A 14,806-nucleotide genomic window follows, 5' to 3' on the forward strand; every position below is an offset into this window, starting at 1 on the left:
TAACATAATTCTATTTTCATGAACATCTGCCTGGTATCTGATACATTTCCTCACTTGTAAAATAAGTTTTAAAATAAGGTTTGTTTTAGGATTGACAGTAAAACTATCCAATGACATGTTACGCTTTGACGGCTACCACTATGGATAGTTTAGCCCCACCTCCTATCGGAACCTCAGCAAAAATAGTAAGTTTGACGAACGTTACGTTTCATAAATTGTTATCTTTAGACGTATATATAACGTGAAACCTCTTGTAGGTATGTTTTACCAAACACTAAAGTGACACGTGGAACAAATATATGATATGACATGTCGTAGAAATGTAGCTAGCGTTAAGTTGACTTTATTGATATAACGTGTATTTTGCATTTGTCAGCCAGAAGAGAAGACCACTGTGGCTATGTTAAGGACGCTGACTGTGTCACTGCGGCGGCCCCTCGGGCGGCCCTGTGCTGCTGCCCCTCGTGTTTCAGCTACGGGGACACGATGCGCCTCTTCGGGCTCGGTGAACGTTTCAGTCCCGCTGAACTTTTGGGCTGGAAAGAGAAGAACGAGTCACGAGAAGCATACAAAGGAAAACGTTTATGAACCAGCTACAGGTAAAAAAAAAAAATGCAAATATTAATACTGCAAGAAAAGGGGTCGATCTGTTATTGACATGACTGACCTAGTCTCCCAACTGGACTTTGGACATGTATGTGTTAAGAAGTCTGTCTGGGGAAAATGTCCCATAGTGAAACAATATTCCACAGATTCTATAAACCCTCATGATGATGTTCTATTTGTCTTCCTTCATAATCGATTTTCAACATTTTACAGTTATGTAACGAAAGTTATATAAACTAAACTGGTTTGCCTTTTACAGCTGATCCAGTCACTAATGACAAAGGTTTACTTCATAAACACAACAGCAAATAATAACAGAATAACAGAACAGGCAAGATAATAACACAATAGTCACACTTTGTGACAATCATTTTCTTCAATATCAATAACACAGTTTCAAATATTGATCAAATGTTTAGGCACTGTGCAAATACACTTATCTTGTCATTTCTATTAGATGTTTCAGCTTTGTGAAATATTTATTCTATATATTTATATATTATATATTTATATATTTATATTTTCTAAATATTTATATTATATATTTATTTATTCAAGTGTTAAACAACAACCTCAATTTACTTTTTTTTTATTCAACTTTCACCAAAGAGCAAATCCTAATATTTGGTTATCTGATGTCACCCAGGCCTACAGCAAAGCCAAATGTATTTAAAGTACACTCACTAGCCACTTTATAAGGTACAGAGGACACCTAATTAAGCTGGTGTAGTCTTCTGCTGCTCCAGCCCATCATCTGCTCTACAGAGATGATCTTATGCATGAACTAGCACTAACAACCATGCCATGTTCACTGTCACTCAAATCACATACAGTAGTTTGCAGTAGAACTATGGACTTGCTTAAGTTAATATGAAGACATTTCAACTCTGATCTGAAAAGTTTATTCAGTTTCTGAACATCAGAACTCTCTTGGATGCAAGATGAAACATCTTCAAATTAGCTTCAGCAACAATAACACACCTGTGTTATGGCTTCTTCGGTGGAGCAGAACCAAGACACACAGTGTGACCCACCCTCAGCCTCTAATGCCTGTCTATTAGATTTAACAGGTCATATTCATTTTGGGATGGTCGTGACTACTTGTTGGTTTCCGAGCTTTGTTTTGAATATGTTAACTCGGTTGAAGCTCACACACAGCCTGCATGCAGCCCACACAATATTCAGTAGGCGTTAAGATGATGATTATGATGCTTATTTTATCACAAACATAATTGGAAATTAAATCTTCAATCCAAATGTGAAGCTAAATGTGTTGTGCCACACCCTGTGGCTAAGCCTTAAATTCCTTCCTAGTTGAAGGATGACTTGCATAACATTGAGTGAAAACTAATTAAATAAACAAGTTAAACAGCATGGCCGTTCCAAACAGAAACATTTTGACCCTTTAAGTAGCTGTATGTATTTTGCTGTTGTGACCATGATATGTTTCCTCAATGAAGGACGAGTCTTGTGCCTTTTGGAGTCATGTGGTGCTGTCGATGTCGATCAGGCTGTGAATTCTGCAAAGTCAGCTTTTGGCCACTGGAGCAAAATGTCTGGGATGGAGAGGGCGAGAATCATGATAGAAGCAGCTCACATCATTGAGGTGTTTATTCTCTCTTTACTTTTTCTGTGCCAAGTTGTTATGGTGAGTTATTCAAATCCATTGGAAGATTAGTGTGCAATGAAAAGATTTCCATGAATGTTGTGTGCATCATCCAGTAAACAGTTCACTTGAGTTTGTTGCTAGACTCAAGGTCTAAAATAATGAACATAGAAAATAAAATAAATACAATGTTTTCACATGTATGACTGGTAACACAAAACCTGAGGTTATTTAATTTGCCATGTTTTTTCATGCACAGAGCAGGAGAGAGGAGATAGCTGAAATAGAGGTGGTTAACAATGGGAAGTCCATCACAGAGGCTCGACTGGATGTGGACTCTGGCAGACTGTGTATAGAGTACTATGCAGGGCTGGCTTGCACCCTGGCAGGTTGGTTTTCATATGTCATATGTATGCCAAAAATATATGACACACACACATGCAATAGCATTGTTTGGAATCAATTGTTGTAACCCACAGTCTCTGTGTATATAAATGGACGTAGTCCTCCACTTGCAAACAAACATCCCCAGCATTCACGATTTGACCTTCACCATGACAGAAATTCATAAACATCCTGCAACCAGGCTCCTATTGGATGATACCAGCTCTCAATTACATTGGTGTCCACTCATGTGTGTAGTATTTTATCATTTTCCTCACAATGGGAACATCATTTCCAAAACTGACATCATGTTCTATTGAACGAGATCTGGAACTAGTGACTTTCTTTCAAATGTATTTATTTTTGCAACCAGCTCTGCCCCCTGATGGCTAACTACTACTTCTCTTCTACTTCCTGGTCTTCACTTTTAATACTGGTAGAATGACCACAACCATTTTTATATATAGTCTATGTTTTAACCCATTAGTTTTTTGTTTGTTTTGTTTTTATATATCCATGCTTCTGTTTTATCTTGAGCAGGTCAGCATGTACAGTTGCCTGGAGGATCTTTTGCCTACACTCGCAGGGAGCCTCTGGGAGTCTGTGCTGCCATTGGTGCTTGGAATTATCCTTTTCAGATTGCTGCCTGGAAATCAGCTCCAGCCCTCGCCTGTGGTATGGGATTATTCTAAAGATATCACTGTTCTTCCACTTACTCACTGCCATACTGGCCTAAACACACCTGATCTAGTGTGAGGCGATGGTGGATCAGTGGTACAGATTGGCTCATAACAACTCAGGACTACTTATAACCAAGTAGTAATGCTTCGAGATGGGGGAACTTTTATTTTCTGGGGAGCCCGGTAGCTCAAATGGTAGAGCTGGTGCTCTATATACAGAGGCTGCAGTCCAGGTTCTGGTTCTTTGCAGATTGTCTTCCCTCCTTTACACTTTAACACTATAATTTTAACACAAAATCTGCCAAAACTAAAATGATATATGTGCTTTCCAAATGTGGTACATCATGTATGTATGTGAGCTCTTTAGCACTTCTAGCTTTAGGTTTTACAACAACTCAATATTTTGTGTTATTGTAAATTAAAATTATATATACACTGTACATGTCTACACAGAACAATCCTTGTAGACGTGTAATGACTGTTGGCCTCTAGATGGCACTACAGCAACATGATGAATTTAAATAGTGGAGAATATTTTCACTTAATTATTCACAACATTCTCCTTTGAGGTGCTATTGAACTGTATTTGTGTATTTAATTAAAAAAGTCAGCTCTGAGTCTCACCTATTCATATTATTTAAAAAGAAATATCACCTGCCTCTGCCACGAACCAGGGAACTCCATGGTGTTCAAGCCATCACCGGTGACACCTGTGACGGCAGTCATGCTGGCAGAGATCTACGCTAAGGCCGGAGCTCCAGAGGGACTGTTCAACGTGGTGCAGGGCAGCCAGGACACTGGGTCTTTACTCTGCCATCACCCTGATGTGGCGAAAGTGTCTTTCACCGGGAGTGTCCCTACAGGCAAGAAGGTCAGTAAAGGGTTTAATAAATCTATTAACTTCATATTCACTGTTTATTTTATTCACTTTTTTATCATTATAAGACATGGAATAACATGATAAAAATGTAAGTATATATATATATATATAGTGTATACATTATGCTTTTGTGATTTTAAAGATTTAAGATTTGTAGATGTGGTTTTATATATCCAATGTGCAATGTGATCTGAATAATTGATATTCTTCAATGTGACTTTGATAAACAGATTATGGAAATGGCATCTAAGGGGGTGAAACCAGTGACTCTGGAGCTTGGGGGGAAATCTCCTCTGCTCATATTTGAGGACAGTGATCTGGAGAATGCTGTAAGAGGAGCTCTCATGGCTAATTTTCTGTCACAAGGCCAGGTAGTGTGACATTTTTTTTTTCCTTCTGGCAAATTGTAACATCATATCCAGTCTGTCCAGTCATGTGAAGTCTTGTCCTTTAACTGAATGTATATATCACAGGTCTGTAGCAATGGCACAAGGGTCTTTGTTCAGAAGGATATTCTGCCTGAGTTTGTGGAGGAGGTGGTGAAGAGGACGCAGGCGATAGAGATCGGAGACCCATTATTAGATAGCACAAGAATGGGAGCGCTGGTCAGCCAGCCACATCTGGAAAAAGTTCTCTCCTTTGTGGACCAGGCAAAGAAAGAGGTAACACTTTGTCAGCAAGCATGTGTGCAGGGTTGGGGTAAGGGTTGTGCAGCAGCCTCAGTTTGGACTTTGTTGTAAATTGCTTTTTTTTCAAGGGAGCCGCAGTGTTGTGTGGAGGTGAAACTTTTGTCCCTTCTGACCCCAAACTCAAAGATGGATACTACATGACTCCATGTGTGTTGGGTAAGAGTTCAGTACACTCTTCCGTAGAGAGGCCGCATGAATATTAACACATTCAGGAAGATGTACAGCCATTTTTCTTTTACTCTTTACTGTAGTGTATTCAGCTCTATCTAAATACAAGTGATTCCACATCATCACATGTTCTGCATTTTGTCCGCCACACACTGTGTAGGTGACTGCACAGATGAGATGACCTGTGTGAAGGAGGAGATCTTTGGTCCAGTCATGTCTGTGTTGTCCTTTGAAACGGAGGAGGAAGTGCTGCAGAGGGCCAATAACACAACCATGGGTCTGGCTGCAGGAGTTTTCACCAGGTAGATTTGGATTAAACTCAACATCCGCCAATAAAGAATCTGAAGCATATATAGACATTTTCACTGCTGACATTTTTCATATGTATTGCTTTATATTTATTTTGCTCTCTGAAAAGAAACCGGGGAACTTTATCCAAACATACACACAAACAGATTGATTATCAAAATACTGTAGTTGGTTATTTAGTTGGAAACCCCTAATAGGTTAATCACTCGACTGCTCTTGTAGTTTCCCTTGTTTTATTTCAAACTAATGTGCCAATGCCGAAACTGAGACTTTTTTTAAATCAATTTTTTAACTTTAAATTTCTTTTGCCTCTGTAGGGATGTGAGACGAGCCCATCGTGTGGTCGAACACCTTAAGGCTGGTTCCTGTTTCATCAACAACTACAACATCACTCCAGTTGAGGTGCCATTTGGAGGCTACAAAATGTCAGGTAGTCACATTATTTCAGTCCGCATGCAGTGCTGTAAGGTTATTTTGTGACTTGCATCACCAGGTCACAGCTGGCAAGACTTCACCAGTCTCGATTGCCTAAAAGTAAAACTGAAAGTGGCTCATCTGATCCCTGCGGAAATGCATTTATATGTATTTATTAATTTTATAAAGTAGTTTCACTGTCACCCAGTCAAAGTAGAGTAGAAATAAAAGTAAACCTATTTTCTTTACATTCTCCAGGCATAGGGCGGGAGAATGGCCAGGTGACCATTGAGTACTACACCCAGCTGAAGACTGTGTTTGTGGAGATGGGCGATGTAGACAGTCTCTTCTAGAAAACGCACACAGAGAGAATGATGAAGCAGCAACTGAGCCATAGACTGAAGCACTAGCAGATGATTTGGACCAGGACATCTTCTCCACTCAGGGAAAACACCACCAGTGTTCAGAGGTGAAGAGACACAGGTCTGGATCAATGAGGCTCATGTAGTCCATCCTGATTGTTCAATATTTAGTGAACTGACTTAAAATGTAACTTTGTTGTGGTAACCAACAAAATGCAAATAAAAAACCTTTGTATATGTGTGAAATGATCAGAAAAAAAAATGTGATCACTTACAGGTACCTAAGCATATAAATTGCACTTTGTGTTGATCAAGCACATTTCAATAATTCTACTTATTTTACATAATGTGCAACTCAAGAGTTAACAATAACATTTTATTTCTTAGACAATACACAACAGTATATTTTGAACACAGACAGCGCTAAAAAAATCAAGCCCTTTTGAACACTGTGTTGCCTGGTTTGTACATTTCTCTGAAACACTTTACACCACAGCTTTGTGTACATGTGAACAGTGAAAACATTTTGTCTTTGTAAGTAAATTACTAAAGGAAACTTCTTAAACACATTTTCTTATGAAACAAGTCAACATGTTGTGTGACATGAACATTGTATATTTTACAATAAAATGGCAACACGTGTACGAACTGATGTCACAGCTCTTGTCTTGTTGATTAGATTCTTTTCTTCCTGGACAGATTTTTGGCAGCTGTACGTCTCTAAGAGTGACAAAATTAAAATAGTTTAATTATCCCCTACTGCAATTCACGAGAACCAAGGCTGGGTGATATGGTTTATAAATAATATCAGGCTATTATAGATATTAGGCTATATCCCCATATATCTTGTATATGTTGGGATATAAAGCTGCAGACTGGTTGTTTTTCTGGGATCATGAAAAGTTTTCTTTTGAAATGTTTGCACTTCTCAAAGGAGAGTGACTATACACTGAAAATACATACTTCTGTTTATAAGCTGTATTACATGTTTAAAATACTAATAGGTATTACCTTTCATTTCAGATAATACCTGGTTTATTTCTTTGGCTGTTTAATGTAAATTGAAGGATATTTACGTGTGTTAGAAACAATGAAATTGCCTATAAATACATTTTTGCTGGGACAAATAATTAGGCTCAATGAAATAAATTTGACAATTATCAGTGCAACAGCCTTTAAAACCAGGAAATTCATCACAGATACCTTATCAGATATGATAATATCCAAAATCTAACATGATATCTTGTCTCATGTCACAATATAGATCAAATATCTATATATTGCCCACTGCCCAGCCCAACTATATAATTGTTTTTTTCTATAACCTGCTAACTCATGGCTTTGTAAACACTTACCTTTGCCACAGGTTTCTTGGGTTTCTTGAACTGTGCTGATTCTGTTTAAAAGAATGTTTACATTGAATCACCTCAGACAAAATGTAGAGCTTTGAAACAGCACCAGAACATTTTCTTACCATCTTCAGAGGGTAGGTCATCGTCATTGTACTTTTTTGTAAGAGGAGCCTATACCAAGGTGAATAAAAATGTAATAATAAGAAGAGAGAAGAGGAAACTGAAATTTTTTTTTAGAAAACATTTTTGGACTCACCTTGATGATTTTCCTCACTGGTCGATTTCCCTGAGAAACCTGCTTGGTCTCCTTCAGCTGGTTCACTTCCTGAAATTATGACATGAACACTGATATTTTACACTTGTCTGGTTTTTATTATCCCCGACAGCAATTCACGAGAATCAAGGCTGGATAGTTTGGTTTGTGTTTGTAAACACTTACCTTTGCCACAAGTTTTTTACCATCTTCAGAGGGCAGGTCATCGTCATTGTACTTTTTCGTAAGAGGAGCCTATAACAAGGTGAATAAAATGTTATAATAAGAAGAGAGAAAATCTTTTTGGACTTGTCTTGATGATTTTCCCTACTGGAGGATTTCTCTGAGAAACCTGATTGGTTTCCTTCAGCTGGTTCTCTTCCTGAAGTTTCTTCATCCGTCCTTGTTCAGCTGACACACGGACTCTCAAACTGTGGAATGGCGTCTGCACCTCACCTACTCTGAAGTGCACAGCCATGCCTTCAAACCACAGACTGTCACATTCCCCTTCCTTGAAGCCTGGCGGTTGGTATTCAGCAGGAGTGACTTTAAAAGGAAAAGCAGGAATTAATATTTGTTCAATCCATAAAATCAAGGTATGTTTAAAAGATTATCTGAGATATCAATGCAATAGTGACTTTTCTTACTGTCATCATAGTAGTAGAGCTTCATGGTGAGGCAGACATTGTTAGGAAGGGTGTCCAGGTTCTGCATGAGCAGGAAGAGCTTCCTGATGAGGAGCACTGATGCTCTCTTGGTGTCCTCCAGTGTCATCTGCATCTCCATGTCATCGTTCCTGCAGTTTTATGAAGATTATATCACATTTAATTCACCCACAGGTGAATTACTAGTGCACAAGTGCAAGTATAGTATGTCTAACCAAACCTGAGTATGTCGATTTCTGGTCCGTTTTCTGTGTATTTGAATTGGAACTGGTAGGACTCAATAATGCACTGCAGAAAGAAAATTAAACATAGATGTTCCCTGATGTTTATCCTTCTTGCATTTGAATCTGTTTTTCAGCACTTACATTTGGTTCATCTGGATTGGTGTACACCTAGAATGAAATGACATAAAGTAATGTTGGTGTATGTAAATCTTTATATGCAAATATTATGTCACATAAAATTTAGATGCTGCTGATTGACATACCCCAATGAATACAATCTGGAGCTGTTAAGAGGACATTATTAAATTAATTAAGACTCATCAAAATGGCAGACCGGATAAATCTTAACAAAAATCTCACTGGTTTACTTACATACTGCTTCTCTAAGGCATCAAAGCAGCCCATCATCCTGAAACAAACAAGATACATCCATCAGTTATGGATTTATGGAAATGTTTCTACTGTAATTTTACTGAACTGATTATTACTGTAGGGTTTTCTGGCAAGCAGAGTTAAGTACTACTGTACAGTAATGGAGCATGAATATTATTATAATTACCATTTCACAACTTTGCTGGCACCAGGCCTGATGCAGTCCTCACGCAAAACCTTAACGCACAGATCTGGTAAAATGGCAAACACCAAATGTAAAAATGCACATTTACAGACAGAATAATGGGTCCTTGATAATCATATTTTTTACATTCACAGGTTTTCTAGAACCCTTTGCAGTGTCTATTTAGTTTTCAGAAACAGCAATATTAACTGAATAAGCAAAATTGAAATGAACGATTTCCTATACTTAATAATTAAGACTTGTTTTATGTGTTCACCTTCCACATATCTGGATATGTAGGCATCCTCTGGGAAGATCCCTCTGAGATAAGTGATGGAGGAAACTGCCAATGCCATCATTCTCTTGGCAAACACAAGAGACTCTTGCTTGCTTTTTAGGTCACACAGGAACAACCCTGTCCACTTGAAAATCATGAAAATAAAAAAATTTTCACAAGGAAAACATTTCAAGTTAGCTTAAGCTGAAAGTTTAGGCAATATCTTATGATGGTGTGAATCACCACCTTGATGAATAGCTAAAGAGGACAGCCAGAAAGATTAAATCAAGAATAAACTTGTAAATATACAACAATGTTTTATTAAATAACCCAAAAATATTATATCTGATTTGTGGTGTGTTCAAACCTCTGTTGTTTCCCCCTTGTTCTTCCTGAGACACATCTTTCCAGCTGCCATTTTTTGCTAGCATGCTTTGGCTAATGCTAATGACTAAACTGGCTAATTTTGCTAAACTAAGCTAACAACCATTTAGACTCTGCTGATTCCAACTTCGCTGCACTAATGGTAATAGATATTAATGCCGGTTCACAGTTGAAGCCATATAAATATAAATATGTAACTTTCTGAATGTGGTCTCTGAAGCCTATTGCTAATAAGTTAGTCAAACATTTAAGACACTGAAATATTGAACAGAACCAGAGATGTTTCCCGCGGAAAAAATATGTCCTCACTAACAATACTGTACTACTAATATTACAAATATTACAAACTAATAATATATAATATAATATATGTTACTGTATTAGTATATGGCAAGTCTATTTAACATTTAATCAGCAATTTTGACTGGAGTTACTATTACAGTTATATGTGACATCATTTTGACTATACCTAATTTCATTGTGACTAGTATGAATTGAAGATTTGTTTCAGATATCTGCTATTCAGTTATTTTTCAAGTAGCAATGCCTCCAATCTTCCTAAGGACACACAAGTTAACCTCTTACCATTTGTGACATACAGTGTTTGCAGTACTGTTTTCTGATGCAAGAAAAATATTAGCCCCATCTGATAATGTCAACATTTAAAAACACCAACATTTAACTACATTTACCTGACTCAATGACATTTAACGAGACATTTGTTGGCATGTTATCGACATAAAAACACCCTAATCTGGTTAGGTAAGTAAATGTGTCCTTTAAATAGAGAGTCATACAGCATATACTTTATTTTGATGACAGAAAATTTGTTATTCAACTTAAAAAAAAGGGTCAACATAAAGAACATTTGTATGGTCCCATAATATCTAACAATAGTTAAGACTGACATTAAAGAACATTTAGCCCAGTCAGACAGTGAATACATTAACAGAACAGTAACAAAATAATATACTTATAAGTAATATAAGTGCACAACAAGTATCTGCTCTACTGACAATAGAAGACACACAACATGTTAACTCCTCCACAGGCACAACTGTTGCTCTCTGGAAATGTAATCTCTATATGAAATCTCCTACAGCATACAATGGACTTTGGCCTTGTGCTTATTACTGCTTGGAGAAGAAGTCTTTGCTCTTCTGGACGTCAGGCTTGATCGTGTCCTTTCCTGGTTTCCATCCGGCTGGGCAGACTGAAAAGACAAGCCTGTCATAAATCCTGGTCCAACAGATCAAACAATATTGATGCACTAATATGATACACACTGTTAGGACAATTTGTGACTGAATACATATTTGTATACCTCTATATTGTGTATGAAGTATAGCTCATGTCGAACTAAGGTTTGGGAACGTTCTAGAGTCAGTATGATTCATGTTAAGAGATAAGAGGTGACTGTCCCAGGTTTGAGATAAGACTGACAGAGTCTCCTCTCATCCTGACAGGACATATCTTTCTTCTATGGTATAAACTCAATCTGTTATTGCACTTCGAAGTTCTAGTTCTTACTGTCTGCTTGTAAACTGTACATACAGATTTATGCTGTAATAAATTCCTATAATAACTCCAAATGATTATCTCTTTTTTTTCTCAGTATAGCTATGTTTTTGTTTTTGTTTTTCCACTCTACACAGAGTGATGCATTTTACCTCACGACTGATGGAGGTGGAAGCATAATAGCTGAGCAAACGGGTTGGAATATGGACCTAGACACTCATCCTTTCAGTAAGCTCTGCAGGCTCACCTGAGGAGTGGCCAAAGTTTGATGCCACTGCCTTTCTCCATGGCTAAAAACATCTAGCAGCACCCACAAAACAAAGTTTCCTCCTAATCTGCAGAGTCCTAGTAGTGTTTTGGTGGACGTTAAACACTGGAGCTTTAATCTGAACCTGTAATGCATCTATACAGGTTTGTTCAAAGCCTTTATAGCCATTGTCCTTTATGATTTATATTGCAAAACAGTGTTCCAATAATATAATGTGATAATAAAGGGAAATGTTAAACTATTAAAATGAACATATCTAAGCAGTAACTGACCTTCTCCATTTTTGTCAGTGAACTGAAAAGCTTGGACCAAACGCAAGGTTTCCTCAACAGACCGTCCAACTGGCAGGTCATTGATGGTGATCTGTCTCAGGATGCCCTTGTCATCAATGATGAACAGACCTCTGCAAAAGAGAGCGAGAGCGGCACAGAGATTATCCCCAGAAAAGAGAAGAAAATTACAACATGACAGTCTTGTGTGTTTTTCATATTCCCTGCCTGAAATATCCCTCAATTGAAAAATGTAATCATATGTTTAAAAATATGCCCCAACTCATACAGGAAGAACAGTGACTAAAACTGGCTTCACTTGTTTTAAAGGTTAACTCCAAGTCCATGTTTTTGAACTCACCTGTAGGCAATTCCCTCGTCTTCCTTCAAGACGCCATAATCTGTGGAGATGGTGCGGCATGTATCAGAAACCATAGGAATCTTCATGGGTCCCAGGCCTCCCTGCTTACGTGGTGTGTTAGTCCTTTGAAAATATAACCAAAAACCTAAGAACATTGAATTCACACACTTTACTTTAAAACTTTACTTTTCACAAACTGTAACATTGAGCTCCATTGTGTTGGTTTTTTTTGTCTGACGACACATTTCACACACAGTTGATGCAGGTTTGAAAATAAAACATAGAAGGGCAGATAGTGCTAATCACCTTTTGTTTAGCAGCTTTTTTATATTAAAAAAAAAATCCCAAATTTGAGTGTGAAAGAGGCTTTGTACCTACCACGCGAAATGGGAAAAGTGAGAGTCCACAGAAGCGGCAATGACTTCGCAGTCGATTTTTCTAAATTGTTCAGCAGCATCACTGAAAGCGATGATTTCGGTTGGACACACAAAGGTGAAGTCCAGTGGATAGAAGAAAAAGACAACATATTTCCCTGCACCAATGGAAAGATGAAATAAATCAATTGAGTTTGTCATGTGACAATGCTCCTGTGGTAATTACAGTGTCATTAATTCCTCCCTTTTGTCACGTAAATGCAGAGCAAGGATAATAAACAATCAATCATTGTTCCAAACAGGATCAAAGCCTCCGAACAACAGAACCTGAGACACGGGTTTAGTTGTACCTCTGTAGTCTGAGAGCTTCACATCCTGGAACTGTCCGTTTGGCATTACTGCTTTGGCTGTGAAATCTGGGGCCAGCTTTCCAATTTTAGCGTTGCCTGCTGCCATCTTCTGTTTGATTTGTCTGCACAAGAAGGAGATCACAAAGTGTTACACAGCCTCTACTCAAAATCACAACAGTTTTTTTTTTTTTAATGTGAAATGACAGATAAAGTATTCACTCATTATTAATTTATCAATCACCACCAATTATATATTGTACACACAACAGCTAGTAATCATTTTCATTATCTGTAATCTTATGACAATTATCTTTATTAGTTAAATGATTGTTTGGTTTATAAAACGTTTGAATTTACATTTTAAAGCAAACATATTGTGTACAGCTTCATACGAGTAAGGAAAAGTGAACCCTCACATTTAAGAAGCTGGGGATAGATAAATATAAAAGGTCCAATTACGCCATCGGGCTACAGAGTAATACAAAACGTGTACATTTTCCATACTACAAAGACTGCTTGAACTGCAAAATATGTAAATTGTTCCTTGATCTGGTTTTATTAAGCCACAAAGGTAGATTACCATTTTATTTCATTTGATTATTTTTTCCCAGTGTGGCAGCCAAGCACACTTTATTGTGCTTTGCATTACTCTTCAGTAATTGTACACAGACAACTTACAGTTGGATTTAAAATATAATGTTTACCATTATTTAACTTTTTATTTATTCATTTATTTATTTACGTATTTATTAAATAATACATTGTTGTCATACATTGTGTGGTTTTTCTAGGAAAGCAGAAAGTGCAAGGCATTAAGATGTTTTAAAAAAATAAATATATATATATATATTAATTTGTTGAAATGGAAATAATTATTATATGAATTCAATTGTTGTTTCATTGTCTGCGGAGGCTGTACTCACTGTCTGGGTCTAGATTATGTGAAAGACATTAACATTAAATCTCAGCCCACAGCCTTTAGTTTACTGATGCACCAAACACTGTCACTGGTTCTAAAACTGGAAACAATGGAAACCGCAGAACGATTCATACTTCTCATTCAAGCGCTTGTTTGACAAGTGTTTCCGCTTTTTTAACATTTCATGGCACTTTGGTGCGTTGTGTTCAAATGAAGCAGCAAAAAAAATTATCTTTTACTTGTTTTAAGAAAGAAAATTCACAACGTATGCTTTAACATGGTTAAAAATGCTGATTAACAACAACGAACTTCTTTTTACTCTAAAATACCATACTGGTTTTGAGAAGATGGACGAGATTTTCACTTGTTGAATTCACTGGATTCAGCTACAGCAACGCAACAGACAACTTCAATAAACGGAACAACTGAGCACATGTAAACAACTAAAACTAAGATAAATGTGGCGCAAAAGCAGGGAAAACATATTAAAGTGAATTCTGTTTGACTTACCTCTTCCTCGAATACAACAGTCAACGCAGGAGAGCGAAGTGCACAAGTTGACAGGGCTCGCTGGTGGGGGATTTATACCGCGACTCAATTCTCGCGATAAGACTGCTCAGAACGTGACATCAGCCCCTTTTGGTCACTACACAGCATGACTTGGCAGTTTTCCTTATCCATGTTCCGGTAATATTCACGCTCTTGTGACATTTTATCGGATAAAGAATGAGGAAGAAGGTGCAGGTCAAACAAGATCCTTCTCCAGGCTCCACATGTGAAGTCTCAATGTTATTTTCATTAACGAATTACCATCATATTACATCATATGACATCAGCAGCCATTTTAATGGATTGTTCATCTGAAATTAAAACAAAAAGGGCAGCTCCTCATTTCCATGAAGAGCCCTAATCCAGCTATGTGTGAGGTTTGATCATAT

The 14,806-nt window shown here is 37.4% G+C and overlaps 3 protein-coding genes across 4 annotated transcripts; 1 reads left to right on the forward strand and 2 right to left on the reverse strand.

Annotated features, from left to right (window-relative positions):
• The first annotated feature begins 12 nt into the window (after positions 1–12).
• aldh9a1b (aldehyde dehydrogenase 9 family, member A1b) lies at positions 13–6,750 on the forward strand. Of its 2 annotated transcripts, none has more exons than XM_058627670.1 (12): positions 13–185; positions 377–599; positions 2,067–2,212; positions 2,472–2,601; positions 3,137–3,271; positions 3,951–4,147; positions 4,387–4,527; positions 4,630–4,818; positions 4,914–5,001; positions 5,174–5,315; positions 5,640–5,752; positions 5,995–6,750. In XM_058627670.1, exons 1-12 carry the CDS (start codon positions 111–113, stop codon positions 6,087–6,089), a joined length of 1,674 nt encoding a protein of 557 aa, XP_058483653.1. In that variant the 5' UTR covers positions 13–110; the 3' UTR covers positions 6,090–6,750. The 2 variants fall into 2 exon arrangements, with proteins under 2 accessions (XP_058483653.1, XP_058483661.1); XM_058627678.1 differs by lacking the exon at positions 13–185 and adding an exon at positions 186–257.
• zte38 (zebrafish testis-expressed 38) lies at positions 6,461–10,497 on the reverse strand. The gene is made up of 14 exons (XM_058627689.1): positions 9,793–10,497; positions 9,426–9,570; positions 9,152–9,215; positions 8,965–9,001; positions 8,856–8,876; positions 8,734–8,760; positions 8,589–8,656; positions 8,351–8,499; positions 8,035–8,249; positions 7,890–7,958; positions 7,707–7,775; positions 7,573–7,621; positions 7,454–7,494; positions 6,461–6,818 (listed from the first exon to the last, which is right to left on the reverse strand). Exons 1-14 carry the CDS (start codon positions 9,841–9,843, stop codon positions 6,774–6,776), a joined length of 1,050 nt encoding a protein of 349 aa, XP_058483672.1. The 5' UTR covers positions 9,844–10,497; the 3' UTR covers positions 6,461–6,773.
• A 96-nt stretch (positions 10,498–10,593) lies between these two features.
• prdx1 (peroxiredoxin 1) lies at positions 10,594–14,512 on the reverse strand. The gene is made up of 6 exons (XM_058627714.1): positions 14,379–14,512; positions 12,950–13,071; positions 12,604–12,757; positions 12,226–12,348; positions 11,868–11,998; positions 10,594–11,022 (listed from the first exon to the last, which is right to left on the reverse strand). The coding sequence occupies exons 2-6, from the start codon at positions 13,053–13,055 to the stop codon at positions 10,940–10,942; spliced, it is 597 nt and encodes a 198-aa protein (XP_058483697.1). The 5' UTR covers positions 13,056–13,071; positions 14,379–14,512; the 3' UTR covers positions 10,594–10,939.
• Between the last annotated feature and the right edge of the window lie 294 nt (positions 14,513–14,806).

This window comes from Solea solea, chromosome 1, assembly GCF_958295425.1.
Source record: "Solea solea chromosome 1, fSolSol10.1, whole genome shotgun sequence".
In the NCBI taxonomy this organism is placed as follows: Eukaryota; Metazoa; Chordata; class Actinopteri; order Pleuronectiformes; family Soleidae; genus Solea; species Solea solea.